Below are 11840 nucleotides of genomic sequence, written 5' to 3'. Positions count from 1 at the left end.
AAAAAAAAAAAAAAAAGTCCCCGTACATTCTTCATAGAATTTACGTGGGGGTTATAAACCGGGTAATAAACTATTTTACCACACGTCTTTTGAAATTTATTTTTGGAATCAAATTGGCATCTTACGAGCCGAAGAAAATGCATGATAAAGGAAACATTCACCAAAATTACGTCAGGTACATATAATATATGTATAAAAGGCGGTTGAAATAACAGGTGCCGCGGAAAAACGGGGTGTTTTGGGACGCCACACTGTTGGATAAAACACAATCAATATACATTACGAACTCACTCACTACCCTTGGTTCCTAGCCATTTTTCTCTGAACGTTTTCCCGTACTGACGCCCTATTTCAGCTCCTTCCCGCCACCTATCCCTAAGATGGGCTACTGCTCCTCGCTCAGCTGCATCGCGAGCTGAACTAATAGGTGATTCAAAGACTAAACACCAGAAGAAAAAAAAAAAAAAAAGTTTTAGGAATTCTTACGTCCATAAATGCTATCTTCAATGTCAGGTGGGAAAAATCATTTGAAAAACTTACTTGAGCCCACCCTTCTTTCAGGGGCCTTGTACCCATCTTCCGTCCGTCCCGCCTGGTGTGCAGCGTTGCTCGCAGCGTTGCTCGCAGCGTTTTGGGGTGCGTGGGAATCGGCGTCATCGGTATAATCTATCTTGGAGGCGAGTGCAATCTGCAACAAAGCCACAATAATGTAAACAGTTCTGAGCTGCATTTTGTTTTTCTTGGCCGTCTGTCGTTCACTTTTCAGATGGAAGCCAGATGTCAAGGTAAAATTTGCTGCAAGATTCTTTTGGTGAAGATTTATCTAAAAAGAGCTTTGTTACCAGCGAGGAAAAGGGATTGGGCAATTGTGACGAGGAATATCGGGTTTTATAGATAAAAGTAGATGCTAATAATAGTCTTGACAATATGAAATTAACTTTTTTCGTCGCTTGTGATTTTAATTTGTAGATTAAAGCCGTACCGAGATTTTGCCTACATTACACCATTTATATTGCTGGTGATCAGCGCTGCTGAGATAATATAATCGTGTCCTTTCATGCTGAACGACTGTCGGAATTGCTGTTCAAGTCCTCACATAGCGATCAACCCCGACGGCGTTGTTGAGGCTGGGTGAATTCCAAAGCAGCTGCTGAGCAGGCATCCCCAAGCCGCTGCCACAATAGAGATGCATTATTCTGACGGTCGCATGATGACTTGTCTGATTGCGACATGAGCTATTGCTACAAAGGCTAAAAAAAGAGAGCTTGAAATACCAAAACGTTGGGCCTGATCTGGCCGCATACAAACGAAACTCTTACATCCCTTTTGCCAGCCGCCCGCCCCCCTCCCTTCTGTGACCCCTCGGTCTACTCGTCGTCGTGGATGTCGATGACGGTCTTCTTCCACTTGCGGGCGGGAACGTGACGGTTGAAGAGAATGTCGATCTCTCTGTAGGAGCGGTGCTTCATCTCGGGCAGCCAGACGTAGGCGGCGGCAAGACAGACGGCAGCCGTGGCGGCCCAGACGTAACCGGTTCTGCCGGCGAGGTTGGCGCCTTCGGTGTTGAGCATCCAGCTGGACAGGTAGATGCAGGGGATGTTGACGATGTAGTAGGAGGCGCGACCGACGCCGGTGGTGAGCGGCCGCAGACGGATCGAGGACGTCTCTCCGATGATGACCCACGATGCCGGGGCAGGGCCCAGGCAGAAGAGAACCGAGACGATCAGACCGAGCGAGGCCGTGGCCATCGATGTCGAGTATGACTTGCCGAAGGATCCTGCGATGCCGACGGCGATGAGGAAGACCATGTTGATGGCTGAACCCCACAGGTAGATGGTTCGGCGGCCGAGATATGTTGTGAGGACCCACGAGGCCATGACCATGATGGTTTGGGCGCCAGAGACCACAAGACCGAGACCAAAGGCAAGGTTTGAACCGATACCGGCCTCTGTTTTTTTTTTTTTTTTTTTTTTTTTTTTTTTTGAGATGCAAAGTACTACAAGACACTTTTTATCTGCATGTGTTGACGTGCTGATATGTTTGCTACGCTGCTACGCACAGGTTGCTGGAGTATTTCAAAGGCACCCTTATCATGACCAGCAACCGAGCAAACTCGATTGACCCTGCCTTCAAAAGCCGGGTCCATCTCATTCTGCACTACCCGGAGCTCAGCGAGTCCGCCAAGTGCATTTTGTGGAAGCAGTTCGTCATGCGCGCCGGCTGGCCCAGCAACCTCACGGACCAACAGTACGACGGTCTGGCGAAGCTCGGCATGAACGGCAGGGAGATCAAGAACGCGGTGAAGATTGCATTCCTCCTGGCCTCGAGAGAGGAGAAGCCGCTCGAGGTTCGCCATGTCAAGACCGTGCTTGATGCGACGCGCGAGGCGGGCGCGGATAGATGGTGGCCAGTTGGCAGGGAAGATTTCCTTTGACTGACTTGTAACTATCACCAAATACCTACTGTAGTCTTGAAAGGGTTTCTTCTTGCTTTGGTCTTTCAAAGGCATTGGGAAAGTGGTAAAGACGCGTTCAATTTCCCCGCGGTTTCATTACGGAGCTTCCCCGCATTTTGATCACATTGGACAACTCGGGGCTCTCACCGGCGAGAAGTCCGGAAGTCAGGACGGTAGATCAATCCCGAGTCAACCTCATTAGGGGACGCCTGACTGCTTAAAATTCCACTTGAATTACGAGACTTTGTTCTTTCTATCAGCTCTAAAAAGTCGATTAACTGTGCGCCACCTCAGACCTGCACCTTCACATCACGCGCCAGGATTAATATCCATAATTTTTCACTCATTCACTCCTCGAGTTCCCACCTCGGTCTTGTCTGTTTGGGCCCCTCCTCACAACTTACACCCAAAAAAAAAAAACATAATGGCATCCCCTACCGACCCCCCAGTCCTTGAGCTCGCCAGCACCCTTTCTTCTCTAGTCGCCCAGACAACACAAGACCCCCGCGCTCAGATCCGCACTGCCTTGTCTCAGGGCGGCACAAAAATCCCCATCCTCGTGGCCCTTGACGATGACCCGACCGGCACGCAGACCTGCAACGGCATCCCGGTGCTCGCCGTGTGGGACCCGGCCACTCTGACGGCCGAATTCCGCCGCACGAGGCCCGGGTCCGGCTTCTTCATCCTGACCAACAGTCGCGCCCTGCACGCGCCGCAGGCCCGGTCCCTGATGCGCGAGATCTGCTCGAACCTCAAGGCGGCGGCCGCCGAGGCCGACGTCAGCTTCGAGATCGTCCTCAGGGGCGACTCGACGCTGCGGGGCCACTTCCCGCTCGAATGCGACGTGGCCTCCGAGGTGCTGGGCGAGCCCGACGCCACCCTGCTGTGCCCCTTCTTCCTGCAGGGCGGCCGCTACACGCTGCGCGACGTGCACTACGTCGCGAGCGAGGACGGCAAGACCCTGGTGCCCGCCGCCCAGACGCCGTTCGCGCGCGACGCCACCTTTGGCTACGCCAATTCCGACCTGAGGGAGTACGTGGTGGAGAAGAGCGGCGGCGCCATAACCCGGGAGCGGGTCGCCAGCCTGCCGCTCGAGGACACGCGGGCCGCGGACGGCGTGGACCGGGTGCTCAGGAGGCTGCTGGAGGTGGACAGGGGCTCCGTGGTCATCGTCAACGCGGCGGCGGAGGAGGACGTCGACGTCGTGGTGCTGGCGCTGCTCCGGGCGGCCCAGGAGCACGGCAAGCGGTATCTGTTCAGGACGGCCGCGGCTTTCGTGTCGTCGCGCCTGGGGATCTCGCCCATCCCGCCCGTCTCGGCGCAGCAGCTCAAGTTCACAAAGGACGCGGGCGGCCTGGTCATTGCCGGCAGCTACGTGCCCAAGACGACGGCTCAGCTCGAGGCGCTGGTGCACAAGAGCGGCGACAGGCTGACTACTGTCGTGCTCGACGTCGAGAAGCTGCTCCAGGAGGAGGAGGAGGAGGAGGAAAAGGGCGTCGCCACGGCCGAGCATGGCCAAGTGTCACGGGCGATTGAGCAGGCCGAGAAGGAAATCACTCGGGGTCAGGATGTGCTCGTCATGACGAGCCGGAAACTAGTGGTGGGCAAGGACGCGGCCAAGAGTCTGGACATTGGGTCAACCGTCGCTGCAGCTCTCGTGTCGTTCTTGGTCAACCTCAAGACAAGGCCGAGATATGTTATTGCCAAGGTATGGATTACTACTATTGCTTCCCCTTTCACTCATTTCTCTCTCTCTCTCTGACGAGCAGCACAGGGAGGCATAACTTCCTCGGACATGGCCACCAAAGGTCTTGGGTTCAAACGCGCAGAAATCGTCGGCCAGGCAGCCGCCGGCGTGCCCTTGTGGCGATGCGATGAGCCAGAGAGCAAATGGACTGGGATCCCATACGTGGTGTTCCCGGGCAATGTCGGCTCAACCGAGACCTTGTATGATGTGGTGAACGGCTGGAGGGTATCAACTTGATGCCCGTCCCTGCGGGACAATTAGAGTTGACTGGCCTACTTCCGAGATCACGATACCGATGAGTGAGACTCCTTGGCCCGAGCCTAGGCCAAAATTGAATTTCCAATGTCATGGAAAGCATGGAAAAGAAAGCCAAAAAAAAGAGGGGGCACCAAGATCAATCAATAAGCAGGGCCACGAACCATCGCCAAGAAACCCCATGGCCCCCCCTTCTCCGCCTTGACGCTCCCGCGTTGGGAGGATGCAACAGCAAACTCGGAGGAGGACCCAGACTCCGGCCGGAAAAGACTTCCGCAGCGGACCCGTACAAATTTGGGTCCGCCAGTAGACTCGTGATTTCGGGATTCGGCTCTTCGCTGGCAGGCGGCAGCAAAGGGCGAGTGCAAGCGAGTTTTCTTTTTTTTTTTTTTTTTTTTTTTTTTTTTTTTTTTTTTTTTGTTGCTGCTAATAATATCAATCACCGCTATTCCAAGGGAAACAACAGCTTCCACTTTTTGCCACTGCAATTCATTGCAATCGTCGGAATGACCGGGTGTAGGCTTGTATGTGCAAGTGGGCTTTTGTTGAGAGGACATAGAGCAAGAAGCAAGAGAGAGGTGAGAGGCTCCAGAGGCGAGACCACGAGACCCCAGAAGGGTAAAAACGTTATACCGCGGTGACGGTATTGAGATCGTCTAGAACCCTTTCTGCAGACACGAGACCCCTTTTTCCCCTTTCAAAAATCTTTCCTTCCTCAATCAACCGTGGTAGGCTTTTTTCCAATCGGCCGTTGCTCGGCCTCACAGAGGAGATCAAGGAGATTTGACGCGGCAAAATTGGGGCTTGTGGAGTGGTGCTAAGAAAATCTCCAATGCACGCGACTTGATTCCAAGTGGGACAGGTCACGTGTAGTTTATGCTACCAGCAAGCCAAGCTAGCTAACTTTGTCCTGAGCTAGCTTGCTAGCTGGTCGGATTTTTTTTTTTTTTTTTTGAGGCGAACTACTGTACAGTACAGTACTTGGCTGCTGCCCCACTTTCTCAGCTCATCTTGCTTTCCACCACCAGAGTACATTGCAACAAACAAGCAAAAAAGAAAAAAAATCAGCAGCTCTTTGAATCTCGGTTATTGCAGTGAACCAATCGCCCAAAGACCAATTTGCCTTTCAGGAAAAATCCCAAATCTCGTCATAGATCGCTCATGTGCACACGCGATCAACTTCCCCGGATTTGAAACTGTTCTAAACTTCTACCTTGACAAGGAGCGGTTGGCCAAACCCACCTTTTCCGGGCCATGCCATGACGCCGGTTGGCTCGGCAGACAACAATGACGACGGCCAAGCCGCACTCGAAAACAGCTCCCGTTCCCCGATGCGGCCTCATTCGTCGCCGACTAGTTCAGCTGTGCCTCTTTCTCACCGCTGACCAGCGATCTTGGGGCTGTTATTTTTTTTTTCAATTTGGGGTTGTATAGCAAATTTGAAGATGCCTATTGTTCCCCCGCACTTTGTGGCTGCACTTGGCAAGGGAATTTTTATGATCTGATGCAGCCTTCTCCAACAAGGGAGAAAGAAATTAGAAGCAAAAAAAGAAGTTCCAACGGCCCAACCAGACCTAACCACAAAAGCAAAATGGCCCGCAGCATCTTACAATACCTGTGTCGTGTGCCGTGTTCCGAAACCAACTTTTCCCCCCAATGCGAACCGAATTTCACCTCTTGTCACTCCGTACCTGATGTAGGTACCCAGCAGAACAAACGTCATGGAGACCGGCTCCACCCTGTCGGCGCTTTCTCGTGCAAACAGGACGGCCATACCGCAGACGTGGGCCCAGGCCACGGCTCCTGTCCTGTCATCCCAGCTCAGTAATTATGTGTGTGGTCTTTTTGTGAGGCTTTTGCTGCAATTTCGCGGCACGTGGTCCTTTCATTTTTTGCTCCCCTTTGCGGATCGCGAATGAGTCGTGGTGGCTACTGTTTTTACAAAGAAACCGTGCAACGACGTCATCTTGGTCAAGTCCTTGGCGTCTTGGTGATGCTTGGAAGAAAAAAAAAATACCCACTGCAATCCTCGACACGCCTGTGCTTCAAAAACGCGCATCTCTGCCGCATTTTCTCTTGGGTTTGGTTGCACCTCTTCTTACAGTGATCTACTTGTCTCCTCCTCAATCCGACTTTTTTTTTTCTTTTTTTTTTTTTTTCTTTGTTGGACCACGAGTGAGCCCTGTATTTCCGCTGATCGACAAGAGACAACCGTAAAGTGGTCCCCGTCCCAAGCCACCAGACACCAGCCGTTGGCCAAAATCCCACAGGGCCCGGCCGAACTTTTCTTTTCGACTTGATCCTTTTCATCTGTATTCTGTTTTGTCAACCTGTGATACCCTACCGCGTCTCCCTTTGTTTATCTGCAATCATGCTCGGCGGCAAGTACGTTATATCACTTGCACCTGTGGCAACTCGAGAATAATCAAGAGAGAAAACAAAACCTAACATGCAACTTTTCCTCCTGCAGGTCCATCAGGGTCAATGGCGCCGAGTGCGGCGTCGAGTCCATCTTCCTCGGCGCCGTCACAAGTCTGGGCGGCTTCCTTTTCGGCTACGACACGGGTCAGATCTCTGGCATGCTCATCTTCGAGGACTTCCAACGGCGCTTCGCCACGGGCCCTGTTGGTGAAAATGGCATCCGGGAATGGGTTCCCATAATTCAGTCTACCATGGTCTCCCTGATGAGCATCGGAACCCTCATTGGTGCCCTTTCTGGTGCCTACACGGCCGACTGGTGGGGACGCCGGAGGAGTTTGGCATTTGGTGTCGTCCTGTTCATCATTGGCAACATCATTCAGATCACCTCCATGGAGTCTTGGATTCACATGATGATGGGTCGCCTGGTTGCCGGTCTGGGTATCGGTAACCTGTCGGTCGGCGTGCCCATGTTCCAGTCAGAGTGTGCGCCTCGTGAAATTAGGGGTGCCGTTGTGGCCAGCTACCAACTGCTCATCAGTAAGACGCTCCTCGCTGCTTGTTGAAATTTAATCCTGACTCTGAATTTTTGGAACTTGCTCTCTAACCAATTTATTGTCCCCCCTCCTTAACCAGCTTTCGGCATTCTCATCTCAAACATCATCAACTACGGGGTCAGGAACATCCAGGGTTCCGACGCCTCGTGGAGGATCGTCATCGGCCTCGGCATCTTCTTCAGCGTGCCTCTTGGTATCGGTATCCTGCTGGTGCCCGAGTCTCCCCGCTGGCTCGCAGGACGTCAGGACTGGGATGGTGCACGCATGGCCATCGCTCGTCTCCGCGGCATGAAGCACGACCCCAACAATGCCATCGTCGAGACCGACATCAGCGAGATGTTCAAGATCATCAAGGAGGAGTCCAGCGTCGGAGTTGGCAGCTGGGCCGAGTGCTTCACCGGTAGGGGCGGATCCGCCGGCATCCCCAAGGTTGTGTACCGCACCATCCTCGGCATGTTCCTCCACTTTACTCAGCAGTGGACTGGTGTCAACTACTTCTTTTACTACGGAGCCACCATTTTCAAGGTACGTCGGTCTGGGGAATGCGCATCGTGTTTTGCAGCCGTCAAAAAAAAAAAAAAAAAAAAAAAAAAAAAAAAAAAAAAAAAAAAAAAAAAAGCTAACACCTGCAATAATTGTTACAGTCTGCTGGCGTCGACGACCCCATCGTCACCCAGTTGATTCTGGGTGCTGTGAACGTTGCCATGACCTTCTTGGGTCTGTACATCGTCGAGAGGTTCGGACGCCGTGGTCCCCTGTTTATTGGTGGTGCTTGGCAGGCCGCCTGGCTGGCAGTCTTCGCCGCCGTTGGAACCGCTTTGCCTCCCCAGGAGAACCGCGTCTCGGGCATCGTGATGATTGTCTCTGCTTGCATGTTCATTGCTTCTTTCGCCAGGTAAGCGACACTTGGGATCCCGACCAAACCCCGGCTGAAGACCTTCTGTTCACCAACTAACCTCGGCATAACAATTACAGTACCTGGGGTCCCATCTGCTGGGTGGTCATCGGCGAGACCTTCCCGCTCCGCACGCGCGCCAAGCAGGCTTCTCTGTCCACGGCCGGCAACTGGCTGGGCAACTTTATGATCTCGTTCCTCACTCCCATCGCGACCGACGGCATCTCGTTCTCTTACGGCTTCGTCTTTGCCGGCGTCAACCTGGCGGGCGCCCTGGGCGTCTACTTCTTCCTCTACGAGTCCCGCATGCTGTCGCTCGAGAACGTCGACCGCATGTACGGCGACCCGTCCATCAAGCCCTGGAACTCGCGCAAGTGGACTCCTCCCGGATACATCAACCGCCGCACCAAGGACGAGAAGTACGTCCCCGAGGGCGAGCACGGCCACGGTGGAGTCAGGGGCTCGGTCGGCAGCGACAACACGGCCGTCCCCGGCGAGACCGACCTGCACCACGACCAGCAGCGCACCAAGGAGAGGCCCGGAAGCAACGGTGTCCCCACGACGGAACAGCATGAGCAGGCTGTGCTCCGGAACGCGTAATGCTCTGCGGGGGTTGGCTGGATATTTGGGTGACCTAGATGGGGGTTTTTATCTTTTTTGAGATGATTCCGTGTAGGATACTGCAGAGCTTTCTGGGTGACGGAGAGCCCGACTGGTTTAAATTTTCAGTTAGGCCGTATATATGTAATTGGAACCTTCAGGAACCCTTTTTTTTTTTTTTTTTTTGGACAAACGCATGCGAAATCGTGATTCCCACCCCTGGTATGGGCCAATGTCACATTTACATGTGATACCCATCAGGTCATTGACGCCAGTTTCCGGGTTCCAACTACAGCCCTACTTCGACCCAGTGTAAACAAGCAGACCAGACTCAGCCCAACAGTAGACGGTAGGGTTGTCATGTTGAACCCACTGTCTGATTGGTCGATGTATTCCAGGAGATGGGCGATATCCCGTCTTGGCATTTATTGATATTGTCCACAACAACCATGGCTCCCCTTTTTTTCAGCCTTGGCTGTACCAGCGCGAGCCAGGTGGTCGAGACGCCGAAGCTGGTGCTAGCCTCCACCACATGACGCGCCCCGAAGCCGCGGGCGCAGGAGGCACCTACGTTGGGTGTTGGGTAGGGTTGAGCTATTTGTCAGTCAACTTGGACGCAGTTCATCAACTTCAACTGTGATTTGGACCGAGACGCACCCGGCGGGAAATGGTTTAGTTGCTGGCTCAGCCAGCTGGTGGAGAGCTGCGAATACATCTTTACCTCCGGGCTTGCCTTGCATCATACTTGCTTTTATTACCAGATTGGTCCCAAGAACAGCCACAGCGCAGCGAATTATCATCTGGCGTCCAGTGTCCTTTTGGCAGGGATGTGGTACAGCTCAAATCATACGGCTCATACCTTCTGCGGGTAGAGTGATGCCTTGGTCAGCCGCCAAGTCCCATGATCTGTTAAAAAATATATTCATCCAAGCCCTGCACACTATCTGTACGGTCTGCGAGTGGTCTGTGAGAATCTCCTTCGAATGTAGCCCTTGTTTCAACGCTATCAAGAAGAATGGTGTGCTGGAGTGTGCTTTTCTGTACAAGTACTGCCCCTCTCGATGTATCTCGGCATCCCGATCAGCACCCAAACGGGGACATACGGAAGCCGCGGTAGCGATGCACGTTGCGCCAAGCTCACTGGCGATCCAGGGGCCAGTTCTGACCTGCAAATGGTTTGAGGACAGCGCTTGTGTTCAGGTTTATTGAGATGGTCCTGCGCAACACGGACACCGCCAAACGCGCTTATCGCCGGCGACAGACTCACCGTCTCTGCCGTCTCCGCTTCTGTCGAGCTGGTCCGGTCCGTCTTTGTTAAGCGGATTATGCCAGGGCAAGAGGGCGTAGCCCAGACTGGAGTCAGGAAAAAAAGCCCACGACGCCACCAGGCACCTCTTGCTCCGTGACTATCAAGGCGAGCTGGAGCGGGTCGTCAAGCATCTCCACTACTGCCTGGGCACTGGACGCCCGACTGGTGGAGGTGCCGTCTTGCTCGTACCGGACCGCGTCCCATTTGTGAACGGCGACAAAATTGTCGTGGTAGGGGGGGGGCCCTCTGGCTGGGGTCCAAGTCCCCCGTCACGCCCTACTCCAATGCAACAATTGGCTCGTCTCTGTTGTGTTGCGACAAGATGGTTGAAAAGGGGCCTTCAGAGCAAAAAGGAAGATAAATTGAATTCTCAAACTAGTAACAAATCCCTTCAGTGCCCTATTCTGCGCACATCGGCATTCACCTTTTTCCCTACGGTATCCAAGGTTACCCCAGCGTTTTTCACCTGCTTGGTCATTTCAGCATTGGCCTTTTGCGCCTCGGCGGTTATCCCATTGCACCACATGCGAATCTTTTTGCTAGCATCAGCGCATGCTTTCTGCACTGACGAGGTTCCTCTAGCGGTACACTGACGGCATTTTCTGCCAGTGCTACTGGAACCTATAGAGGAGCGAAAAACCTGGTTAGTACTTTTTCTTTCTTGGGGTGCAGTTTTTGATCTTGAAAACAAGACTGAGACTTTGGGGGCATATGCTTACCGTTTCCGCGTTTGCTACGAATATGGGGACCATGGGCCTCGACACCTTGGACACTGACGCCGCCGTCCGGGTAAGCAGAAGACCTGACCAGGCCCCCCGGGGTGTCGATGTTGCCGATCTTTGTGGTATCAAACGGGGCGGCGAATGCGGTTTGCAGTAAAACCGCGATGGTGCAGGCAATTGAAAAACGCATTTTGTCCTGTTGTTTATTTATTTGTTGCTTTTGGGAAACTTTGGATGCTTGGAATCAGACGGGTGTGATTATCATACAGCCTGGGCTTGGCAAACTAGGCACAAAGTTGCCAACTTATATACTGGATTGTTGTGTAGCTTCTACAAGGACCTCGTATATAATTCATTCAGGGACTGCCATAGTCTGTGCATAAGACTCCGGAGATGGCCGCCATTTGCTATAAATAAAGTTTGTTTTTTGTGAAGTGCCATCCTTTCGAAGAGGGCCCAGGTTTGGCAGACATGCGAGACCTTGCAGCGTACAGTCGACGGACATCAATACTGTACTGACTTTGCACTTTTGGGTACCCGGCCAATATACAATCCAGTTTTCAACCACCTGCCCACGCGCTCAATGTGAACGCAAAATTAAAGCCAAGAATACTTTTTAATATATCAGAATTTGGACATCTTTTTACAGTTTTTCTCTAAGTTTAATTTACCATCTATTGGCATTAATGACAGCTTGTAACTTTCGGTGTATTATTTTACAACTTTTGAAAGGACCTTTTTTAAATGTTCCCAAATTTCAATAACTACACGAATCAAGGGCAATTTTACCGTCAATTAACTTGTTTTTACTTTTAATTCAGGGTACCGTTCGTAGTTCCCTTTATTGAAAAAAAAAAAAAAAAAAAAAAAAAAAAAAAAAAG

At 52.3% G+C, this 11840-nt stretch overlaps 6 protein-coding genes across 6 annotated transcripts; 3 read left to right on the top strand and 3 right to left on the bottom strand.

Annotated features, from left to right (window-relative positions):
• Positions 1–385: 385 nt before the first annotated feature.
• Positions 386–730, bottom strand: PpBr36_09124 (uncharacterized protein; the record flags this gene model as incomplete). Its single annotated transcript, XM_029896246.1, has 2 exons — positions 386–420; positions 541–730. The coding sequence occupies 2 exons, from the start codon at positions 728–730 to the stop codon at positions 386–388; spliced, it is 225 nt and encodes a 74-aa protein (XP_029746947.1).
• A 637-nt stretch (positions 731–1367) lies between these two features.
• Positions 1368–2509, bottom strand: PpBr36_09122 (uncharacterized protein; the record flags this gene model as incomplete). Its single annotated transcript, XM_029896244.1, has 2 exons — positions 1368–1948; positions 2086–2509. The coding sequence occupies 2 exons, from the start codon at positions 2507–2509 to the stop codon at positions 1368–1370; spliced, it is 1005 nt and encodes a 334-aa protein (XP_029746948.1).
• On the top strand, positions 2093–2434 carry PpBr36_09123 (uncharacterized protein; the record flags this gene model as incomplete). The annotated part of the gene is made up of 1 exon (XM_029896245.1): positions 2093–2434. One exon carries the CDS (start codon positions 2093–2095, stop codon positions 2432–2434), a length of 342 nt encoding a protein of 113 aa, XP_029746684.1.
• Positions 2510–2879: 370 nt separating the features above from the next.
• PpBr36_09121 (uncharacterized protein) lies at positions 2880–4439 on the top strand (the record flags this gene model as incomplete). Its single annotated transcript, XM_029896243.1, has 2 exons — positions 2880–4163; positions 4230–4439. The coding sequence occupies 2 exons, from the start codon at positions 2880–2882 to the stop codon at positions 4437–4439; spliced, it is 1494 nt and encodes a 497-aa protein (XP_029746949.1).
• Positions 4440–6828: 2389 nt separating this feature from the next.
• Positions 6829–8927, top strand: PpBr36_09120 (uncharacterized protein; the record flags this gene model as incomplete). Its single annotated transcript, XM_029896242.1, has 5 exons — positions 6829–6842; positions 6928–7415; positions 7512–7957; positions 8077–8327; positions 8408–8927. The coding sequence occupies 5 exons, from the start codon at positions 6829–6831 to the stop codon at positions 8925–8927; spliced, it is 1719 nt and encodes a 572-aa protein (XP_029746686.1).
• Positions 8928–10627: 1700 nt separating this feature from the next.
• On the bottom strand, positions 10628–11148 carry PpBr36_09119 (uncharacterized protein; the record flags this gene model as incomplete). The annotated part of the gene is made up of 2 exons (XM_029896241.1): positions 10628–10857; positions 10956–11148. The coding sequence occupies 2 exons, from the start codon at positions 11146–11148 to the stop codon at positions 10628–10630; spliced, it is 423 nt and encodes a 140-aa protein (XP_029747608.1).
• Between the last annotated feature and the right edge of the window lie 692 nt (positions 11149–11840).

Source organism: Pyricularia pennisetigena, chromosome 5, assembly GCF_004337985.1.
Source record: "Pyricularia pennisetigena strain Br36 chromosome 5, whole genome shotgun sequence".
Classification (NCBI taxonomy): Eukaryota; Fungi; Ascomycota; class Sordariomycetes; order Magnaporthales; family Pyriculariaceae; genus Pyricularia; species Pyricularia pennisetigena.
The sequence above is the reverse complement of the archived record's forward strand: the minus strand, read 5'-3'. Positions and strand labels throughout refer to the sequence as shown.